Source organism: Podarcis melisellensis (assembly GCF_964234715.1).
Source record: "Podarcis melisellensis genome assembly, chromosome: 4".
Classification (NCBI taxonomy): Eukaryota; Metazoa; Chordata; class Lepidosauria; order Squamata; family Lacertidae; genus Podarcis; species Podarcis melisellensis.
Window position 1 is genome coordinate 50,784,956 of NC_138531.1, and position 24,939 is coordinate 50,809,894.

General features: G+C 42.9%; 1 protein-coding gene across 2 annotated transcripts in view; it reads right to left on the reverse strand.

Annotated features, from left to right (window-relative positions):
* The window catches only part of PCP4 (Purkinje cell protein 4), a 59,467-nt gene that overhangs the window by 10,711 nt on the left and 23,817 nt on the right, over positions 1–24,939 (reverse strand). For both annotated transcript variants that reach the window (XM_081908821.1, XM_081908822.1), the window contains one exon: positions 17,174–17,225. In XM_081908821.1, the coding sequence (XP_081764947.1) occupies positions 17,174–17,225 (52 nt within the window). The remainder of the gene's footprint in view (positions 1–17,173; positions 17,226–24,939) is intronic.

A 24,939-nucleotide genomic window follows, 5' to 3' on the forward strand; every position in this document is an offset into this window, starting at 1 on the left:
TAAAAAGTTACATTTAAAGAATTGCTCACATGTTGTGATGATAAGCAATTGTTATTGTGAAACGTAATACAGTGGTACCTCAGGTTACATATGCTTCCGGTTACATACGCTTCAGGTTACAGACTCCGCTAACCCAGAAATAGTGCTTCAGGTTAAGAACTTTGCTTCAGAATAAGAACAGAAATCGTGCTCTGGCGGCGCGGCAGCAGCAGGAGGTCCCATTAGCTAAAGTGGTGTTTCAGGTTAAGAACACTTTCAGGTTAAGTACGGACTTCCGGAACAAATGAAGTACTTAACCCGAGGTACCACTGTATGTGGAACCATTGTTCTGAAAGCAGTGGATTGGCTACACAACATTGACATGCTTCTCTTTTATTCTCTTCTATATTTCTTACATTTCCACTTGGGGGTTGCCATGATAATCAAAATAAGGATTCCAATAAAGGGGAAAGTAAATTTAATTTACTTTTCCCCACGTGGCAGCAGACAGCCCTCCCATAACTGCACACACAAATATTTATTGTGAAGCACAAGGGGGGAACAATGACAATTAATAAGCTCTCCGCAAGACCAGCACATGAATCAAAAAGGGCACCGTGTCCTTCTGAGCTGCTTGCTCATTAGTTAGAGAGAGTTGTTACACTGCTGAGCCAAAGCTAGAAGTCAATACTTGAGCTCTGTGGGATTTCTCTTGCCTGCCCTTTTTATCTGTATTTATTGAGTGAGCACTGATGGTATAGGATAATGTAATTTTCCAAGCCTTTTTAAGCAGCTGAGATTCATGAGCAAGGTCAGGCACCATACCAAAGGCTCCATGCAGCATTTTCTTCACATGAAATTTGCAATATGTTCAGGCTGAATGAAACATTTTCCAGATTCAGTTTTCCTTTGGCTTGAAAATAGTGATTTAGAGGGTGGGCAACTCCAAATCCTCCATTCTGTGTTCTTCACAGTGATTGCTACTATCGACTGCCATGTTTTCACCTTTTGCTGGCACTTAATTGCCTCTCCCTCACTCTTTTCCCTTTTCGGTTGTCGTTGCTTTACTCAGTTCCTCTCTACCTAATCAGGACCATGTATTGGACATGAAAGTGTAATAATCCTATGTAGCCAATCAGATTTAGGTATTTGCCGAGTTCAGCAGGAGGAAATTAAGCCTATTCAGAGTGAGGACAATGCTTGCTATGCAAATGACATCAGTGACCCTCACTAATCAGGAATCATAAAGTAGCAAGGCAACTCTATTGACTCAGTTGCATAGTATCCAACTGCTCCGAAAATGCCGGGACTGTCACAAAAGCCTTTAAACCACCACAGCTTCTCACTTTGTCATGCAGAGCCCTGAGTTCCCTTTTTGTTGCGGTATGCTAACTGGAAATGGTTTCACGGTTGGGAGAAGCAAGGGGAAGAGAGAGTTGCTGACTGAGGCTGCCTGCTTTTCTTACCCCTCCCGCTTCTCCACCACCTCCTTTGCTGCCGCTCCTGGGAGTCAGAAAAGGCAGGGTGTGGGGAAGAGGGAAGAGTCTTGAGCTAGGTCCGAGTGGGGGGGGCAGGCCAGCAAGGGGGAGCAAGACAATGGGGATACTGCCAATGCCACCATCCCTGCCATGGGAGGCTGCAAGTCTCCAGGCTGGTGGACCCCTAGCCACCCGGCTAGTCGACCATGCCAAACACAAACAAGAAGGAGAAGAGCTATGTCAGGCCTGAAGAGAATGTGGTGGCTGGAGGAGGCCCTGGGGGTGGGGGGGATTGTTGCAACTGGGTGTAACTGGTGGGGTGCAGGCAGGCCTGTGGGGAGCTTAAGCCTGAGAGGTGGGGTGTGAAATAAACAGGCCTCTGGTGCAGGGAAGAGCAGGGGGGTTGGTCTTTCATCCCTCCGTATGAGACAGGGATCTACTATGGCCCCTGTCCTGCACTAGACCCCCTTGAATCCCAGTCCAGAGTGTTTTATCAATCCCTTTCTCCATCAGAGATCTTCAATGCAGTGACTCATGGAGGCCACTCTGGCTTCTATGTTCACTTGTGGAGTTTTGGCAAATTGACTTCACTCTCTGCCAAAGCTCTGCAAAGTGGAACGGGACAATTCCTCCCATAGATTCCCCTAGTTCTTTGCAGATTTCAACTTGGTACATCCTTCAAGCTCTTTTTAAAAACCAAGTTATCAGGAATGTGAAGGGATGGCTTTAACAAAAGTTTTGACAATTGCAATTAAAATGCAGTAAGCCTGGTGTCAACTTGATATGGAAATCTAATGGAGTTCAGGGAGTGAGGATTTCCCTCTTGGTTGAACAATAGCTACTCAATAAATTAACATCTCAGTTTCAAAAAATATGAAGAGAAATAAAATGGTACAGAGGGGGAAATTAGGCAAATTTTCTCTAATGGGTAAGCCCTAAGGGCTCCTTTACATATTATATTTTAAAGTGTATTTATAAAATTCTTTGCATATTCCTGTAAACATAATGTATGAACCTGATGCATATGTATTATCAAGATACAATCCCCAGGCACTGGATTCAGCCACAATTCCCAAAGAAGTGTTCACTGAGTGGCAGACGTGATTTTCCCTTGTCTCTGTGTGTGGAGGGGCATTGTACTGCGTATGAAATAGCTCTGCTCTGGCACAAAGCACACATGGACACACTGCAACCCTAGGAGTCCTGGCAGTATACAAATCCTTTCCCCACAAAAAAACACAGATACACCATCCATCATAATGATGGGCAAACAATAAATTGAGGAAACAAAATTAAATAAATAAATAAATAAATAAATAAATAAATTCCTTCCAGTAGCACCGTAGAGACCAACTAAGTTAGTTATTGCTATGACTTTTCGTGTGCACGCACACTTCTTCAGATACATTCTTCAGATACATAAATTGAGGGTTACTTCTTAAGCAATCTGGTTTCCAGAATATCTTGTTATTGTGCATTTTTTAGGCTTCATGCCTAATAACCTTTTCTGAAACATTTCCCCCTCATGTGGGTTTAAGTTCTGACAGACATTTCAAATTCAGCCTGGATTTATGAGCTTGCCAAATTTGTCACTAAAACTGATCGGCCAAGCTTTCTCAGCTGACAGCCTGACGGTGAACCCATTTCTTAGAGCCAACCATGTTTATCTAATCCAGTTGATTTCAGATTTCCTATCCTCAGAGAGAGAAAAAAATCCACAGCTGTATGCCTGCCAGTGACCCCCTAAGTGTGTGCTGCAAACTCCCTGCACTTTTCTGGTGGTTCTGAAGCAGATTCTAGAGCACACTCAGTTAGTGTTGGCTGGGCCTAACTATTAACCTGCACACAAAGAGAATGTTCTAGACATTGCCAAAATAACCCTGTCAGTGGCTGCAGATACCAGGGGAATATCAGTAATTGTGGAAAGCCCAGAAGTTAACCAGGGGTCAGCAAACTTTTTCAGCAGGGGGCCAGTCCACTGTCCCTCAGACCTTGTGGAGGGCCAGACTATATTTTGAAGGGAAAAAATGAACGAATTCCTATGCCCCACAAATAACCCAGAGATGCATTTTAAATAAAAGAACACATTCTACTCATGTAAAAACACGCTGATTCCCGGACCGTCCACGAGCTGGATTTAGAAGGAGATTGGGCCAGATCTGGCCCCCAGGCCTTAGTTTGCCTACCCATGGGTTAAACTAACCCTTTCCAGCTCCAGGAGGAGCGTAGGCAGTGCGACACACCTACACACTGCAGCTGACACACTAACGTGTCACAACACACAGTTTGGAAAGCTCTGCACTAGATAGACTAGTTACTGGGCAAGAACCTTCACAGCAGAAAATACAATCTGGGCCACTGTAAAAGCAGTTGGTGGTGGGAATCTTCTGCTGACAGCAAAAGTTCGAGAAATATGCAGTGCACTGACTGTAAATCCCAGAGCTAAGCTAGAATTGTGCTTTGTGGATTCCAGCCTGAAACAAGAGATACTTCATTGATTTAGAACGGAACACTGAATGAACAAGCATTGCAATTTGTTTTGGTTTCTGTATCTTCTTTTTTTAAAAGCCACTTTTCTTTCTTTTCTGTATATGTGAAATGAATGGAAGTCATCTTCTCAAGATCCTAGTACTGCTCTCTAGGATATTGTAAACTGATAAAGACTCTTGCAAGTCAATTCCCTTCCCCGCTCTAAATCCCGCCACACAAACACTTCAACAGACACCCAGTATGTTCCATGGCTCAATGTCCCCCAACCTTCCACAGATCCTGGAAGCCAGCCCTCATCAGGCCATTCGGGATTTCCTCCCTTTGAAATACAGTTTACAGATTAATATTCTTCTGTGTACCTAGAGAGGGGGCTTTTAGTATACAACAAGCATGATACTCAGTGACCCCTTTCCGGTATTTTCTCTGTAAACATCTCTGGTCCCTTTGCACTTCTGTTACTTTCTCGGGGCTGATTACCAGACCTGGAATCCAGTTCTTGGGGGCTCTTCACTGACATTTGTATATAGAAAGCTGTCTTCAGAGGCAGATTTAGGGCAGCACAGCTAGTTTCGCCACACTGGGCACCACAGTAGGGGTCACCAAAGGGTGCCACAACTATGACACGGTGAAGTGAGCAGAACAGAAGGCAAGAGCTGAGAGGCACTGAATTTTGGACTCACATAGGGTGCTGATGAAATTTGAAAGACCAAAGTCCATTCCTGCTGCCTTATACCAAGTCAGACCATAGACACGTTTGCATGCAAAACATGTGCTGTACCACTAAGCCATGGCCCTTCCTAAAGGAAGTGATTGGAAAGGTTGGGTAACTGGTGCAGTTACTGGTCATACCTTCTCTACAGCCCAGTGATGTTAACAAGAAATAGAAAAATGTGGTACAACTACCTCATGTGATTCTCACAATCCTGGTTAGACAAGGGAGAATCATATTTATTATTTATTGTATTATATACTGATCTTCAGTGTAAAACATTTACAGGATGTGGGTATAGAAATTTGGTTTTTAAGAAAGCAACAAGCAGGGGGAATGGCGTTGTTTGTGATTTCTCCCCACCCCTTCCCAATAGCATGAATAGCAGAAAATTATCCAATATCTACTGGAAAATCAGTGGGTCTTCAGATTTGTCTTTGTTGGATATAATCCAGATAGCTGAATACCCCACATGGTGAGAGGGGTACATAAGCCTTTAGACCAGCTGACCCACAGCCCATATATTTATAAAGAGGAGGGGAGCAACTGTCTGTGGGATCGCCTCACTGTGAGAAACAGAGATGCATTTCAATATGGCGGCTTAATGTTGCACATGTCCGTCCTTTGTGGTCCACTAGCGTATTATAGCCCACAGTTTGGGAATCCCAACATTAGATAACATAGTGTACATGTATATGACTGGGGTTCAGCTAGCACATTTTCACCCTCCCCTCCCCCTGCCATCCAATAAGAGTTTGCTTAGTAGAATTTAAATGCATCAGGCACAAAGTGGCTTAACTCTGAAAAGTCCCGCTAATACATGTTAAAGAGAGCATTCACAAAGTGTATTCATTTGCATTCATCAGTCTATATTAAACTCACCGCTCTAGTTGATGTGATTTGCTTCCCCATGTAGAAATGCCCCTGGGCATCAGAATGCCATTAGTGCTCTTGAAAATCCCTTTATTAGTCTGAGCTGTCCTCTGGTGAATTTGAATTCATTCACAGGCAGCAGCTGGGAAATTTGGTTTGATGGGAGAAGGAAAAGTGGGAAACCTGGGCCCTGTCAGCAGGTTTGCAAAGAAAGAAACTGGGGCAGGGGGAAGATATATAATACCTTTGGGAGGCTGAGACCTCACAGGGCACTGGTGGGCCAATGTTTTTCAAAGGGGAAACGGTGACATTTTGCCAGAGTGGAACAGAAGTGGAACAGGAAGAGCCCCACTAAAAAGAGAGGAAATCCAAGGTAGGAGGACAAGGAAAACCTGATCTATAATGAAAAATTGTTAGAAAAGGGGTGACTTAATTCAAGCTGAAATACCTCTGTGGCATGAAGATCACACAGCTGAAGCGCATTGGAGGTGTAACCAAGCTCTGTCATGATTTCAGCTTAGAATTTTATGTTATGCATCCTCTAGGCAGTCTTTGGGGTGAACACAGCAGAACCAAAGGCCCAGATTGGGCTGGAGGATTTGCTTCCCTCTTCAGGAATTCCAATTCCAAAGAGGAATTCAAACAAATAGGCAGCACGTGTAGACACAAAGTCAGAAAAGCTAAAGCACAGAGTGAACTCAGGCTTGCTAGAGAGGTTAAAAGCAACAAAAAAGGCTTTTATGGGTATGTTCGTAGCAAAAGGAAGAACAAAGAAACAGTGGGGTCACTCAGAGGAGAAGATGGTGAAATGCAAACAGGGGACACAGAAAGGGCTGAACTCCTCAATGCCTTCTTTGCCTCAGTCTTCTCCGATAAAGAAAACAATGCCCGACCTGAAGAATTTGGAGCAAATGATTCAGCAGAGGAAACACAGCCCAGAATAACTAAGGAGATAGTACAAGAATACTTGGCTAGTCTAGATGTATTCAAGTCTCCAGGGCCAGATGAACTGCATCCAAGAGTATTAAAAGATCTGGCAGATGTGATCTCAGAACCACTGGCAGTCATCTTTGAGAATTCCTGGAGAACAGGCGAAGTCCCGGCAGACTGGAGGAGGGCAATGTTGTCCCTATTTTCAAAAAGGGGAAAAGAGAGGACCCAAATAATTACCACCCAGTGAGTCTGACATCAATACCAGGGAAGATTCTGGAGCAGATCATTAAACAAACAGTCTGTGAGCACCTAGAAAGGAATGCTGTGATCACCAATAGTCAGCATGGATTTCTGAAAAATAAGTCATGTCAGACTAACCTGATCTCGTTTTTTGACAGAATTACAAGCCTAGTAGATGAAGGGAACGCAGTGGATGTAGCCTACCTTGATTTTAGCAAGGCATTTGACAAGGTGCTCCATGATATTCTTGTAAAGAAGCTGGTAAAATGCGGTCTTGACTATGCTACCACTCAGTGGATTTGTAACTGGCTGACTGACCGAACCCAAAGGGTGCTCATCAATGGTTCCTCTTCATCCTGGAGAAGAGTGACTAGTGGGGTGCCACAGGGTTCTGTCTTGGGCCCGGTCTTATTCAACATCTTTATCAACGACTTGGATGATGGACTCAAGGGCATCCTGATCAAATTTGCAGATGACACCAAACTGGGAGGGGTGGCTAACACCCCAGAGGACAGGATCACACTTCAAAATGACCTTGACAGATTAGAGAACTGGGCCAAAACAAACAAGATGAATTTTAACAGGGAGAAATGTAAAGTATTGCACTTGGGCAAAAAAAGTGAGAGGCACAAATACAAGATGGGTGACACCTGGCTTGAGAGCAGTACATGTGAAAAGGATCTAGGAGTCTTGGTTGACCACAAACTTGACATGAGCCAACAGTGTGACGCGGCAGCTAAAAAAGCCAATGCAATTCTGGGCTGCATCAGTAGGAGTATAGCATCTAGATCAAGGGAAGTAATAGTGCCACTGTATTCTGCTCTGGTCAGACCTCACCTGGAGTACTGTGTCCAGTTCTGGGCACCACAGTTCAAGAAGGACACTGACAAACTGGAACGTGTCCAGAGGAGGGCAACCAAAATGGTCAAAGGCCTGGAAACGATGCCTTATGAGGAACGGCTTAGGGAGCTGGGCATGTTTAGCCTGGAGAAGAGGGGGTTAAGGGGTGATATGATAGCCATGTTCAAATATATAAAAGGATGTCACATAGAGGAGGGAGAAAGGTTGTTTTCTGCTGCTCCAGAGAAGCGGACACGGAGCAATGGATCCAAACTACAAGAAAGAAGATTCCACCTAAGCATTAGGAAGAACTTCCTGACAGTAAGAGCTGTTCAACAGTGGAATTTGCTGCCAAGGAATGTGGTGGAGTCTCCTCCTTTGGAGGTCTTTAAGCAGAGGCTTGACAACCATATGTCAGGAGTGCTCTGATGGTGTTTCCTGCTTGGCAGGGGGTTGGACTTGATGGCCCTTGTGGTCTCTTCCAACTCTATGATTCTATGATTCTAGGATACCCAGTTGGGACACAGCTCAGTGGTAGAGCATCTCCAGGGTTTTTATTTTAAAGGATCAGGTAACCTGAAAGACCTCTGCTAGAGAGCTGTTGCCTCCTGTCATAAACAGTCTGATCTGGTATAATATGGATGGAGAACCTATGGCCCGCCAGATGTAGCTGCTGTTCTACAGCTCCCCATGATTCCTGGCCATTAGCCATGGTGACACGGGGTAATGGGAGCTGGAGTCCAACAACATCTGGAAGGCCACATCTGGAAGGTTTCCCATCACTGTGGAATAAGGTAGTTCCCCTGGAGTGTGATAGGGTGGAGAGCCTCAGCACTTTGCAATCTACTTGGTAGCAAACCTAACTGTGTCTGGTCATAAATAAATACACTGAATTCGAAAGGACATTTCCCACCTTATGCAAAAAAGGCAAATCTGGGTGCCAGCAAACATTCCGCAAGGAGGGGGAGCCAATCACAGGTTGACTACTACCCTGTTCAGCATTTAAAAATGTAACCATTAACTCTGTTTTCCAAAAGGGGTAGTAGAGAAATCAGATCTTGTCACTCATACTTTAAGGAACAAAGCTTCCTCTCTTTGTCTGCATAGAACCACTTAAAGTGAAGTTCTGCCTTCGACAAAGCTGGCCAATTGTAAATCATCTCATGATTGTGAGACAGGATTGCTTAGGATAACAAAAACACTAGAAAATGAGTTTGTCAGTACTGAAGTATCATTGCATTAATTCTGCTCTTGCAGCAAAATGTTAATACTTGATGGAAACATTCCATGGAACAAAAGCAGTAATGTAATGTTCTCTCAACTAGGCAATGCTGTTCCTGTAATCCTACAGAGCAATGGATGAATGGATCTATTTCTTTGACACCTGCAATATCACACATAAATTTCTGCTATTTTATCTACACCTGCTGAATCAAAATCCATCCATTACCACACTCCATCAAGGTTTTACTGTCAAGTGCAGAACAGCATTCTTATATAAGGTTGCCTTCCACATGCTGGTGCTCTCCAAATGACAACAACTCCCATCACCCCCAACCACTGGCCATGCTAGGTGGAGCTAGCGGGAGTCCAACAACAATCACAGTGGCTACCTCTGAATTCTGTCATTAGGTTTTAAAAAGTATCCCTTGAGGATACTTGCGGAATTTCAAAGTTAAAATTGACATTATTGAAAAATGCAGCATTATGAGTTCAAACTGCCAAAGTTTCCCCAAATTTCAAATTCATAAGAACTTTTGTTTCAGACACAAGCAATCGAAGGATGAATTCCACCACCATACCATAGACATGTAAGATCTCCTGCTTATGTAGGTCTAATTCAAATATTAACTTTAAGGAATGTGAGCTATTGCCATGTATTCTGGTCCCAACATCCTCTACCAAAGGACCAAATATAGATACACTCGATGTACAAGGGGTTCATGACTGGCCACAGTTCTGTGTCGCCTCACTCAGGCAATCTCACTCATGCAACTACAATTGTCTTTTGGGGAAGGGCTGAAATTGCTGTCCCCACCCTTCTATCACACCTCCATCACTGCCTTCTATGCATGTGGGCTCCAGTGAATTAGAACCCTGACCATGGAGGGTTCTTAACAACATGAGGAACCCACAAGAGTAGAGCAGGCTATTTGCTTCAGTGCTACCATCTCCAACAGCTGGAAGGTGAAGACAGGGATGTGACAGAGGGGGCAGGGTCCCACTCCCCTGTGCACACCATTGTAATTGTGGGAGGGAAGATGTCTGAAAAGCATTTAAGAAGTGCCTTGAATGCTGCTGTGAGCAGGCTGAAAGAAAGCGGAAATGTGAAGGTGGCAAATAAACAAACAATATGAAAGGCTGCCTTCTTACTTGTATCTAGGACAAGAGAAAAGGACTGGACTCCACTGGAGGCCAGACTAAATGTCTTCTCTCCACTAATTTCAAAGTGGATTGTTCCAATAGGGCCCTTTTCAGGATCTCTCTTCCAGACAATGCAAGTAACAATAGACACATCTTTAGCCCAAATTTATGACTCTCCCACTATTCTAAATTCTGCCACTCTTTCAAGCAGTCTTCCAATTATGGCAAATTACATAGCAATTTTGGAGCATCAAGCTAAATGTATTATGCTAGCTGCACACATTAGAAACACACACAAAAAGACTTCCAAAGATTATGATGATTAACATCTTATCATATTATCAGCAGGTAAAATGACATCAGTTTCAAAGGCTTTTAGCATTGCTCAAACCAAATCATCTTGGGGAGGAAAAACATACTGTAAATTAAAGGAAATGGGGGATGTAGTTATAATAAAAATGGTGTTGCTATTTTTAAAGTGATGAGGATGAGCTGTGTGTGCCTGTTTCTTTCCCCTCTAATTTCGTCATCATTGGAAGTTGACTATTTGGGGTTTATGGGGCTGATTAGAGTTGCATAAAGGGCTGGATAACCTAGTGGTGCATTATAAGAACACATTATTGGCTTTCAGAGACTAAAGCAATGGCCTGTCACATCCTGCATGTTGTGTCCATTAGCAATCAGTTACAGATGCTTGGGGATGGCCAACTAACAGAGGCAGCCTTTAAACCATTCCCAACATGAGTCTGGGCTGTTTGTCTATTTATTTGTTACAGTATTTCTGTGCTGCTCCACTACCAAAGTTCTTAGGGGCGGCACACAAGAAAATTATTAAAACAGAATATGCATATATGCACAATCAAAATGCAATTACAATACAAAACACATCACTACAGACATAGGCCAATAAAATCAAGCGGTAACAGGCCTAAAAACACCAATAAGCCAGCCTATCTGAAGTAGAGTGTCATACACAGTATAAAAGCTGCTTCCCTGACCCCACAATAATCAAGAGATCTAGTCAGGCTTCAGTACTTGGAAAATAATCTTTGGTCTTTGAAATTGAAGCCTCACCAAATGTGGGTTGCAAGAGCAGCAGCAGCAGCAGCCAAATATACAGGAGAAATCCTAAGAAGTGGGTTCCCAAATACATGATTGGGCTAAAGGTAGGTCACATCTCTGAAATGCAAAAGGGTACTGTTGTGTAGTCATTGATAGGCTTGGAAATGCTACCCTGATCCCTCTAACCTCTAAGCAAAGGACAACCTGCCACCAACATGCCTGAGAAACTTATGGGACCTGGTGATATCAACAACAGTACAAGTCACTTCCATAGAGACAGTTTGTGAATGGAATTGGAGGAGGGGTATGGGACATGAGAAGATGGGCAAAATGCGGAAACTGACAGCTATCTTCCTCTACCCACCACTAATTCTCATGAGTCTTCCCTTTTTTCCCTCTTGGCATTTAAAAATAAATAAATCCATCCATCAATTAACCATTTGTTCTGTTGAGTCGCCTCGTATTTTATCCACTTGTGGATCAGACCTTGACCCTGGGGACATAACTCAGAAGGGAAACTTTATACAAGGAACATAGCAAAATGGCCTTATACTGAGAAAGAATACTGGTCCATCTAGCTCCATATTGTCTACTCTGATTGGCAGCAGCTCTTTGGGCTTTCAGGCAGGAGCATTTCCCAGCTCTACCAGAGGTTGAACCTGAGACCTGCCTGCCTGCAACACATTGCCACTGAGCTACAGTCTCTCCTTCCTCTTGCAAACCTGGCTTGTGCACATAGAAGCACTTTGAAACACAACATAAATCTCACACAGACAATAAAGTGGGTGGGTGCAGTTGTGTATACAGATAAATAATGTTTCTTCAATCAGTTAGAAATAAAATAATATTTAATTGGCCCTGGTTTTCTATGCAGATTCCTTGCATTTGATTAAAATTATTAAAGATCCTTCCATTACAGGCAACTCATCTTGAAAAGTACCAGTTTTAGGCTATGTCAAGTAACAGGTGCTTAGTGTCATATTCTTTGTTTAGAGCAGGAGATGGGCTTTGATGGAATCAATGTAGAACATCTTAAATGATACATGAAACAAAAACTTCCTGCCAAGCTCACCGAGAAATCATGCAACCATTGCCACGCAGATGTCTTTGCAGACTTCTTTTTAATGAGGTGCTGGTAAAGGAAGCCCATGGGAGTGAAAATATACAGCTATTTGATGAAATATTCAGCTGCAGGTCAGCCAGATGAGTAAGCTTTGGTACAGATCACAGAAGAAAAATCCAAGGGAAAAAAATCAGTTCATCCTGATTCTATTTTAGGAACACTGGGAGCTGCCTTATACCAAGCCAGCCCATTAGTGCATAGGATGTCTCTTTATAAATTGCCCCAAATGAGGAAATGTATGACAAAAAAAGAGGACAAATGAGGACACCAATTTCCATAAAACGCTTATATGCCAATTCACAAATATGAATACGAATTTAGAAATGATGGGTTGAATCCAACTACGTTATACTCAGTAAACCCACTGAAATTAATGAACCAAAATGAGTCATGTCTATTAACTTCAGTGGGCCTTCTCTGAGAAGGCGTACCATTGAGTACAATCTGATTACTGTAGTGTAAATAGGCATAAAAATACATCACTAGAACAAGGAAGGCTATAACCAGGTGACCTGTGTGCCTATTCAGTCTGCTCTCCAGGTGTTAAATGTTGGTGGGCAACTTTAAGGTCCTTGTTGCTCTCCCCTCTTATGCTTCTGTATCTTTAAACCTGAACTGGACCTGATGATCTTTCAAACAGAGGACAGTCACCTCTACAGTAGGACACATAGCTGCTCAGTATTGTATCTATTGACTGGCAATAGGCAGAAGGAGGGGTTTGTCTCACTGCAAGCCAATGAAAGGGGAAGGGGAAGCCTTGTCCTTAGCAGAAATCGTAAGGAGGAGGCAGGGGAGATACTTGTTAGCACCACACAAGTGTTGAGGAAAGTGAAAAAAATGGTTAATTATCCATGAGTAGTAGTAACAATAATTTTAGCATTATTTTATTTATTTATGTTGTTGTTGTTTTATTATTTCCCCAGCCACCCAGGGCAGCTTTCAGTAGAATATAAAAACATAATAAACTGTCAAACGTTAAAAACATCCCAATGCAGGGCTGCCTTCAGATGTCTTCTAAAAGTTGTATCGTTCTTTATCTCCTTGACATCTGATGGGAGGACGTTCCACAGGGAGGGTGTTACTGCCAATAAGGCCTTCTGCCTAGTTACCTGCAACTTCACTTCTTGCAGTGAGGGAACCACCAAAAGACCCTCAGAGGTGGACCTCAGAGTCAGTAGAAATGGGGATTTTCCCCACAGTGCAGCTGGAGGCATCTTTTGACCATCTTATCTGTATTGCTGGGCAAACTAGCATGTAGTGCTGGGTAGATAAGGGCCCAAATTACAGTATTCATTGCTGGGGAGTACAAGGGAATCTTTTAGAGACGTGGAGGTTGTTGGAATGAGTCTGTGAAAACGTGGAAACCTTTGTGAAGGACTCGCTTAAGGGAAGTTGGACTCAGAGAATTCTGACGGGTGCAGGACTTTGTTAGCAACTGGTCTTTTTCCAGTTTTTTTCTTTCGTATGCCTACTAATAAATTGTGGGTAACTTTGGTAGATATTGGACTGTGATTTCTTCTCAGTATTTTGTTTGCATGCAATCTTACTAACACAGCAGTTTGTCTCTCTTTTCTTATGCACAAGGTAGACAAAGTTGTATTAGAAAGGAAAGTTGTCCGCAGTGGAACATATATCCCACCTGCGATCACTGTCAGCTGGAGAGTTCTAATGAATATTTCATGGTCTATCAATATACAGTCAGTTCTGAGAATTGTAAAATAATTACAGCTACTAAAAAAAAATGGACACACAAAGCAGGCATCCGGACCAGACTCTCATTCCACAGCAAAAAGGTCTGCCAGTGAGATACAAAACAAAATACTATATGATGAAATAGGATGACAATACTATCAAATAGTGAACCCAGGTGCTAAGTGTCAACAGAAAAGGACTCAAAATTAGACTATCGAAGAAACAGAGGGTGAGGGGTCAGCATAACCGGGAAACTCCGGCTTTTGCAGAAGAGCAAACTTTTTTTCCTTCTTCTTTTTTGGAGAGGGGCCAGACCTTAGGAGGGCCTACCTTCTCTCTAAAATAAAAACAGCCCAATGAGGACTCAGCATGCTCAGTAATCATTAAATATTGCATGTCAATTAAAAAAAGAAAACAGGGAGTGGCTTGCCCTGCTTGTGCCTTTACAGGGGTACCTTGGGTTACAGACGCTTCAGGTTACAGACTCCGCTAACCCAGAAATAGTACCTCTGGTTAAGAACTTTGCTTCAGGATGAGAACAGAAATCGCACAGCAGCAGTGGGAGGCCCCATTAGCTAAAGTGGTACTTCAGGTTAAGAACAGATAGCAGAAGATGGAAATAAAATGTGCCATTTTTCTTTCAAAAGACTTCCACTACTACCTTAGGAACGCCAGACAAATTTGCTTTTCTTAGGCAACTGATGCAATTCTATCTTATTTTCTTCTTAGCCTACTCCTTTGAAAGCAGAGGAAATGATGATCCACCATGAATCCTTCTTACTGTTATATCCTCATAGTCACGCTTATTCAAAGGGGGCTTTGATGCTCAGAAGAAACAACACATCAGTACTTTACATTTAAAAATAATAATAATTAGTTAACATAACCAGGGAAGAGATTCAGTTTGGTTTGCGTTTTAAAGAGAATATACATTTTGAGCCACCACAATATCAATTTCTTTTCAACTGACCTATTGATACTTTTAATTGCATTTTATGGATATTTATATAGGAGGAGGAGGAGTTTGGATTTGATATCCCGCCTTTCACTCCCTTTAAGGAGTCTCAAAGCGGCTAACATTCTCCTTTCCCTTCCTCCCCCACAACAAACACTCTGTGAGGTGAGTGGGGCTGAGAGACTTCAAAGACTTCAAAGAGGTGTGACTGGCCCAAGGTCACCCAGCAGCTGCATGTGGAGGAGCGGAGACACGAATCCGGTCCCCCAGATTACGAGACTACCGCTCTTAACCACTACACCATACTGTTTTGATTTGATTTTGTATGTTGTAAGCAACCTTGATATACTTTACAGAGGTGCAGATTATATTTATTTAACTAAATCAATATATAAATTTGCATCCCCCGAAATGTTACATAGCTATCCTTCCAAATTTGCATGTCACCGAATTTTGTGCTGCCACTCTCCAACGAAAATGTGCATATCCAGCAAAACAGCATAGAGAGATGTGTATATATTTGGGGAAATGAACACTAAAATGCTGATGAATTTTCATAAGGACTTAAAAAAAATTAAAAAATTAAAATTCCCCAAACTGCTCCAGAAATGTGCTGAACTGAATTTTCAATTGGGGGGGGGGGTCAGAAAGTGAGGGAAACCAAACCAGACAGATTAGTTCATCCCTACCAACAACTCAAATCTGTAATTTTGTTTGCTGGGGAGGGAAGACTTGCAGAGGATAAGAGTATTTGGAAGCTGGTATGCATTGGCACAGCTGCAATTTCCCACTTGCAAAATATGCTAGACTGTTTGTATGGCAACAGCTTATAAATTATGGAAGAGGCATGTAGACTGGTGGGAAGGGATGTGAGTGGCAGCGAGTGCTGAGCTATGGAAAATGTAATGTTTGTGACATCACTGTGGGAGTGAGAAGAAGAGGGGTATGCGGGAGACGTGCTCTACTTCTTTGGTAAGTGTCGTTATTTTCTAGGAAAGGAGGGACCCTGAAAAACATGTTTGGCCAGGCTTGCCAAAGATGGTAATGAAACTGATCAAAATATCTTAGCTAGCCTGGGGATGTGAAAGTCTTCCCTGCAGGTGCAAAAGCTGCTGCTTTCAGTGAGCTTTTCCCCCCCTTTTCTTTTGTAAGAAGCTTCACAAAACCTGCATTGCTCTGTCTTCTTTCATTTTGGGTTAACTGCATCGTTTCATTTTATTAAGAACATCATGTTTCATGATCGTGTTATATAAACAGCATTGCGAAGAAAGTCATCCAGCCTTATTATGGAAGTAAAACCAGGAGATAACTCTTGTGCATCTTGTACTGAGTCAGTCAGAAAATGCAGATCAACTCAGTTTGATGTTTTGTATTTTAAAAAGCACACTCGAAAGCTTCAGGTCTGCTGTAGCTACTGCGATGTGTAACAACAGCCATGAACGGCATCTGAGATGCATGAAACCCATTGCTCCAACCTTGCCAGCCCTACAGCCCTGGGTCAGCAAAAGTCTTCAGGATTGTCACACAGAACTCCTGAGGAAATGCACACCATGTATCCCCCTCACTAAACCCATTATACTGACAGATAATTCTCTCTCTCATTGTAGAGCCTTATATAACCAAAATAGCACCATACATACACAAGAGGGCAGCTCTGTGGGGTGGGGTCCAAAGTTTGCATAAGTTCAAAAAACAATTTAACAAAAAAACTCTTATGAGAGGAAGGCATTCCCCATAGCAGCTCTGTTATGTACTAAGCTTGGATCCTAGAACAATAGGCAAGTAGGATCCTAGAATGCAACAACTGATTGGCTTGCAGGAAAAGACCAATCAGGCTCCAGGAGGAAGTTAATCAGCCTATTAGGCTGATAGGATCGTAGAATGCAACAACTGATTGGCCTGCAGTAAAAGACCAATCAAGCTCCAGGAGGGAAGCAGGATCAGCCAATCAGACGGCACTCATTGTGTAAATAATGTATATAAAAGCCTGAGGTTTAGGGGGCAATTCAATCACTGTTTTACAAGCTGCAATAAAGAGTATGAAATCACTACAGGACTCCGAGTATATTTCAAGCTCAATAAGGATTAAGCATATTCATGGCATGAGAACCAACTGTTATGGGGCAGGAGTGAGATGGAAAGTTGGGTGGGGTGAAGGAAATGCAATGAAGCACCCTGGAAAATGCTGGTTGGAACCCCGAACAAGAGCGCTCTACAGTGAAATGTTTCGTTGCAGGTCACATTTGTTCATCCTAAAGGCCTTTAGAGAAACCTGGTCCTCCTGGCACCCGATGCAACTTTCCACATAAAAATGCTGGTGAAGGACATGAGGCACGGATCCTTATCCACCTGGACATCACAACTAACTAGCTGTTAATTTTATCCCAAAGGCAAGAGTCTACCACAATGATATATATCATCCAATCAGGTCTTACCATTCTCGCCAGATGTCTTGTCTTTTCCATTTGTTGCTCCAGCACCTTGTCTCTGTGTAAAATGAAATGAAATGAAAACAACATTTGAACACCACAAGATATATAAAAAAAAGTATAAAATAAATAAATAAATTGCAAACCTGCATAAAAGCAATTTGCAGAGGATTTAAAAGCTCAAGGGAGGGGAAAGGTATTTCTCTGGAGCCAGAATGACATCAAGGTTGATGTCTGGTGAGCCCTCCTGAGGAGAGGATTTGCCCTGGGGAAAACTGGTGGTGATAGGCAACCACCCCTCTGGGGAAGACCTCTTGGGATAAATTGGTCCTTTGCAGGGGGTGAGCAAAGCTTTGGATTATTCAGGCATCCCAAGCAAATCTGACATGAACCAGAGAACACTGACTTTCTCTTCTATCTCTTTCATCAATGCTATACTGATGTGAGCTATTTTGGAGGAAATGTTTGGCTGAAAAGCTGGACAAAAATGTAATGTAATGTAATGTAATATAGTATAATATAATAAATGCTACAGGGTATGCTAGAGTTGCACTATTTTCTCATTCTGCGTATCTGACCAGTGGAATTCTTGCCAAAATGGTTGAATGCCAATAGTCCCAAGTGTATCATCCCCCAAAGTTTCTCAGCAAACACTACCAGTATCCATCAGAGGACGAAGGTATAATTGTGTTCCAGTACTGCCAGCAGATGCGATATAAGAGCTGAAATGAGCATGAGTGGAGAACAGTAATGATTATACATTAAAGTGGATAAACAATTTTGTCGCTATGGAGCGTAGGAGGAAACACAGTTTATGACTGCTTGGGGCTATATAAATGTTTAAGTCAGTGGTTTTGCAGAACATCAAAGGCACATCATTAAAAGTGGCAGGGAAAACCAAACTCACTTCGAATTTGTCTTTATAGGGAAGAGAAAGAGGAATGAAAGCTAGATGGCTGGTCAGACTGTACGCTAATAAAGCATATGACTTCTTTGTGCAACCCATACTTTTTGACACTGAGATGATGCAATCTTGAGGTCAGAAATCAAAATCAAAGGGGAATTCCTAGCCATATAGAATCCCCCTTTGCACCCTCATTTTCACCTTCATTCCTTTTCTCCCCATCCTCATTTTTCTCAAATCTCCCTTGCACACAGATCAAACCCATTTCCATACTGCCTCCTGTCTCCTATTCTGCAGTCCTCTTTGCACACGAAAACCATTATCACCTTCCTCCTTTTTCAACTCTCCCTTGCACACAGGCCACCCCCATTTCCATGCCTTTTCCTCTCTCTTATTCTGCAGCCTCCTTTGTGCACCCACCCCGTGATGATAGATGTTACTGTATCCTATTTATGAATAGACTCTTAAGAGCAAGCCTGTTAGCTTGGCTGAGTTGCAGAAGGTTAAGTTCAGTTGATGGCTATATAGTACATACAGTGGTACCTCGGGTTAAGTACTTAATTTGTTCCGGCGGTCCGTTCTTAACCTGAAACTGTTCTTAACCTGAAGCACCACTTTAGCTAATGGGACCTCCTGCTGCTGCCACCAAAGCACGATTTCTGTTCTCATCCTGAAGCAAAGTTCTTAACCTGAGGTACTATTTCTGGGTTAGCCAGGTCTGCAACCTGAAGCATATGTAACCTGAAGCGTATGTAACCCGAGGTACCACTGTATATGGTATGTGAGTTTCCTTGTTAATAAAAAAAAAAATCTGTTCAAAATTACTACATTGAATCTGGAACTTGATGTTGAAAATGGTGCGTGATACCGCATCCTTTATTTCTCTTACATGAGGCAGCTGATGAAAAGAAGAGGGGAAAGTTTAGGTACAGCAAGACAGCAAGAGGGGAAGGACACCGGGGGGGGGGTGGCAGTTTTAAACAACAGCAGACATTCGAAGAAAGCAGAGCTAGGAAGACACTGAATGGTTGCTTTAAAAAACAAACAAACCAGTTTTAACAAGGAAAAATAACAGAGATGGGTACAACACAGAACACCCAAAAGCTAACAACAGAGCCTTTCCAAACTTCCTTCTCACTGTGCTCAAGCCTTGTTTTAAACTGCCTCTCCTCCCCATTGTCACTTCCTGCTTGCTCTACTCAAACATCTGCCATTCTTTAAAATCACCTCTTTTTCCTATCTGTATCTCCCCCTGCTTCTGCCATTGTTTCTTTTTTCAGTGTCTCCCCCTTCTCACTGTACTCAGACTTCTCCCTCCGCCATTCCTCAGCTATTTCATGTGACAGAGATAACAGATGTGGTGCCCTCAAATATTTCATAGTACTTTACTCAAAGCTCTGTTGTTGTTTAAGATGCCCGTTTCCTCTCAGTTTCCTCCCTCCCTGCTTTTGCTCAAAATTCTGTTGTTGTTTTAAACCATCACTTTTCGCTTCTCAAAATCTCTCCCTTCTCACACCCATGTCAGAAGGGTGTGAGGCACAACCCGCCTTCACTTTTGCTCCCCTTCCCCTCTATGACTTCATGCAAATCCCACACTGTAAAGTGGCACTACACATGCCAGTGGGAGCTATGCAATGACATTCTTACATTTTTATTCTATAGAGAGAAATAGCCATTCCAAGCAGTGGCGGAGCAAGCCGATCGGGAGCCTGGGGTGGCGTGCATGCCAGCCGCCCGTGGGGGCAGGGCCAGCTGACCGCAAGGCGGGGCCAGCTGGGGCAGGACATTCCACAGGGCCTCAGAGGAGTCTGCCTGCCTCCTCCCACTCTGCCGCCCTACAGCTGTGGGGGAGGCAGTGGGCGGACCACTTGGAGCTCCGCAGAGCTTGCTGGCACCGAAACCACCACATCACTCCCAGGAGAGACACGTGGCTTGGGCGTGCTGCAGGCCCCACAATGAGGACCGCCTGGCATTTTGTCACACACCCCCCCTCAGTGGTGACACCCAGGGCAGTCCGCCCCCACCGCATCCCCCTTCCTCCACCCCTGATTCCAAGTAGGGATCACTATAACAAACTCCTATTCTGTTATCATTTCTAACATTTCTTATTCTGTGCCATTGAAGCATGTATTTAATTCATAATAAAATCCCAGCTGAGTTCAAGTGATTATTGGAGTTGTAGATCTGAGGGTCACCAGGCTGAGGAAGGGTCTATAATGACACTGGCTTGCCAAGGTTTCAGAAAAGAATCCTTACCAGACCTACTTGGAAATGCAAGGGACTGAATCTAGGATTTTGTACATGCAAAGCATGTGCTCTAACACTGAGCTACAGCTCCTGTTCATTTAATGGATGTCAATAATGACAATTATTAGTCAGATCAAACTGATATAGAAGCATTAGGAGCACTTGCAAATATCAAAGGAAATGGATTCAATATGTAATCATCTCTCTGTAAACTTAATTCTTTAAGGTGGTATTCTTCTGATTATAGTAAATCTCTTGTAAGTTTAGAAAAAGATTCTCTCTGTGTGTGAGAGAGAGGGAGGAATGGACTGATCCAGACTGCATTATTTAAAAGGGAACCAGTCTTGTTTGGTATTGATTTTTATTCTATTCTAAAACTGCTAGTTGTTGTCCATACATTATGAGAATCTAGATACAGATTAAACAATTTTCAGCCAATAGAGAGAGTAGGCATTGGACAGCATGCAAATGTGCCTTTTAGAATAAGTTGGGGTTGTTCTCCATTGTCCCCCACTCTATTACAGTACTACCAAGTTTTGTGGAGGAAAAAAATAGGAAACTCAATTTTAGGGAACAATCCTGTACTGAAGATATACCCACTAAGGGGTCTAGGGCTTAGTGGAAGCCCCATAAGAGCAAAATAGCCACTGCCTCAAACAGTGGAGAAAGAACATATCCATCATGGCTCGGAGTCACTGACAGCCTTATCCTGAAACAGCAGAAAAGCCCTGCTATGGTGTAATTTGATTCTGTTCACATTTTAATGCAAAGTTTCCTAATTTCCACTTCCTGAAACAAACATGCAACCTGAGACACAGCTATCTTTCAAAATATGTGCTTCTCCAATTATGTGATAGAGTTCTCCAGCCAAAAAAAATGTAGAAAAATGCATATATTAGAAGAAAGTATGCATAAAAATGCATACATCAGTGAAAACAGCAAGGGAAATACATTCTATTTAGGGGGCTTGCAAAATTCTGCATATTAGACAAAATTGCATTAAAAATAATGTATACTAGGGGAAAAGCATACTAAAATGTTGGTGTGTTTTTCATGCAACTGCAACCAGCTATAGAAATGAGAATAGAAACTGAAATTGACAGATTCATCCATCCCTGTGCACACTTCCATTGCTGCATCTGGTACAAGCTGTGCTTCTTTCAGCCTAAACCATAGAGATTGTTTTAAAAATTATCCACTTAGTTTGAAGTGGCCATATTGGGTAATACAAGTATGTCATCCTTAATTTATTTTTACATTTAATTCAATTACAATTAACTATTTTTGGAGCCCTCTGATAAACCAGGACAAACGAGTTACATTTGCAAGGCTTTGAGATCAACTTCTATAAATGGTAACCTTTAAAATAGTTAGGGGTAAATGGATAATTTCCCCTTTTCTGTGGGCATTTGCCGAGGGTAGTTTATTCCTGCACAACTTTGCAAAACAAAAAAACAGAAAAATCCTCTAGTTAGCTTCAAAATCAAGATATATTTCTCCCCAAAGGTGGATTTTTACACCAAAATCAAATGTGAGCTGCATGAGTCACACCAACTCTACATGCTTTAATATAAGTTGTATTAGCATATCTTGAACTAGACATATTCTTTGGCAGATATTTCTTCAAGGATATTGTAATCAGAAATATTTCTGGTGTGGGAATTAACACGATGTTTGAAATTCATTTTGAAAGCAGCTGCAAAGAATGTAAAATTCTGTTACTGTGAAGCCTTTAAAACAGTAATCCTTTGATTCTCTTCCTCTCTGATGGAGTGTGGTTTTGATTTTTAAACATTTATCTACATGTGTAACCTTTACCAAACATGAGTAATTCCATGTGCTTCAATGGGATACCAGTATTAGTAATGCTTGCATTATCAGAGTCTTGGTTTTATGTACATTTCTGTAAATAGCATATTCATCTGTATCAAAGTGTGGCTAGCTTCTCCTTTCCTTCTTCACAAAGCTGATGACTGATTAAGCTTACCCATTTTTAATAAGGTGAGGTGTAGTAAAGGTAAAGGTACCCCTGCCCGTACGGGCCAGTCATGTCTGACTCTGGGGTTGCGCGCCCATCTCACTTAAGAGGCCAGGGGCCAGCGCTGTCCGAAGACACTTCCGGGTCACATGGCCACCGTGACGAAGCTGCAACTGGCGAGCCAGCACCAGCGCAGCACACTGAAACACCGTTTACCTTCCCGCTATAAAGCGGTACCTATTTATCTACTTGCACCCGGGGATGCTTTCAAACTGCTAGGTTGGCAGGCGCTGGAACCGAGCAACAGGAGCTCACCCCGCCACGGGGATTTGAACCGCCGACCTGACTATCGGCAAGTCCTAGGCACTGAGGTTTTACCCACAGCGCCACCTGCGTCCCGTGAGGTGTAGTATCTATCCTAAATGAAGCGGGAAAGAGCAACAAGACAAATGCTCTAAAGGGACTCATAACATTGTTTGATCTAAACAGGGAATGGCCAGATTCCCAGTCCTCTTCCTTTATTCTGTTTACTTGATCCCTGTTCATGTGGCTTTTTGGACATAGGGAACTCTCACAAAGCCACTGGCCCTGCCCTCAGTGCCACATGGCCATGCTGCTGGCTCCACACCCAGTGTCATGTGATCAATCTAGCCTTGGCTTCCCATGTCCATACTGCAAGTGCAGATGTCCCTGTGCATGAGCAGCAGGAGTTTCACATAATTAGGAACCAGCCATACCGCAACCACCCCGATCAAGTAGCGGTTCTTCAGATGTCCATGACATACAATGTCAGGTGTGTGGTTGTGTGGAGGTTGGGGACAGGAGCAGTGCCTTAAACCATGATATACACCTCCCCTCCATAAGGTAAGTGAGTTGAAGGCAACAGGAGTACTTATACTGGATCAGGAAAAGCCAAGTATGGATCATTATATGCTACATATAACTGGCAATGTTCTTTGAAGTTTCTCTTGTTTGGCATTGGTAGGTAGGTCCACTTTGTTCACAAGATACAGGCAGGCAGCTGATAAGAAATACTTATGCAAAACCATGCTGGAGCTATCAAAGGAAGGCAGCTGGCATGCCTCAGGAGTTTGGGGGGGGTGGGGAAGGGATGGTACTTGGAAGGAAAGAAAGTTTTCAACAACAGGGGAGATTTGAACTTGCCTGAAAACAGAGGGGAAAGAGAGAGATTACAAGAAAATTTAATTTTACAGGAAGCACATCCAGCTGTAATTTTGTTAAAGGCTGCCTTCAAGGGACAGCACAATTATTAATGGCCAAAGCTTGCCCCAACAAATCGCTTCATATTTGAACATATTGATCCCACCATTATTAAAACAGACTTTATCTGCTCTGAAGACTGAAATATGATTACCTGACACAGCAGCCTTCCCCGGCTTAGTGATCTCCAAATGCTGTTGGGCTCCAGCAAACATCAGCCCCAGCCACTGTGATGGGAATTGTAGTCTAACAATATATGCAGGGAACCAGGTTGTGGAAGGCTGCCTTACAGAGCTCCTTCTATAAGGAATACTTTTGTTGCTTTGCATTTGCGCCACGATCTAAAACAGTTTTGTCTCATGATTTTCCCTGAGTACTAGGAGTTTCCAAAGAAATTGCTTTCGGAAGATTACATTTGAAAGCAGCAATGTGACTCGTTCAGCCACATCGATGGGCATTAGCTTTGAAAAGTCATAACTTTACACCATTTCGTTTCTTCATAAGCCCTCAGGATCTGCCATCCAAGACACTCAGACATTCTAAGTGGAAGAAGCTGAAAAGCTGGCCACATGCCACGTCTGTTACTGCCTGACTGCCAGTGCAGCCAAAGGAACATCTTATTTGCCTCAGGACTTCAGCAAGCTACACTGAGCTCTGATGGATTATTGCCATCCATCAGATACTTCAGGAAAGCAAGCGCATGTCAGCCATGTTCCCTTTCCCTTTGGCAATGCTTCATGCGCAAAAGGCTGCTGAAGGAGAGATGGTGTACAACAAGCACGGCTGGCCCTTATGGCACCAGAAAAATCCTTATGTAAGGGAACTCCACAGAGAAGGGTTGCAGCTGGCTTTCAACCTGCCTTGTACTAATGTGTAGAGATAAAAGGGGCTGTAATTTCCCAGAGAATTTGGCTTGTTTTGTCCAGTCTTGGGAGTACTGAGAACCTTTATATACAGCTGTGCCAGAATGAGATACTATTGTTTGGCTTGGTACATTGTCTCATAGGAAAGGAAGGAAAGATGGCAAGGGGATTGTGATCATCAAGGCCTGGCACGGACTATTATTTTGTGTTCCCCATCTTTCCTCATCCATCAGGATCCTGATCTGCATATATTGTGAATTCAATTATCCTGTTTCTTACCCCTTGGTTACCATTTACCCAGGTGCAAAACAACCAGCACATGGATGCTCTTGCTTCTGCCGATTCTCAAAGCTTTGGGCATGAGGAATGGTGGCTCTTGGGAGTTGCTGAAAAGGGGAACCAATGGATCAGACTAGCCTCAGCCTTTTGCTATCAAATGGATTCATTATCATATTTCATTAATAAATGACTTGCATATTTAAGGATTCTGAAGATTCTGTGAAGCAGATGAATATCTATGCTGCTCAAAGCAGTTTGCTCCATGGCAGGTAAAGTTACA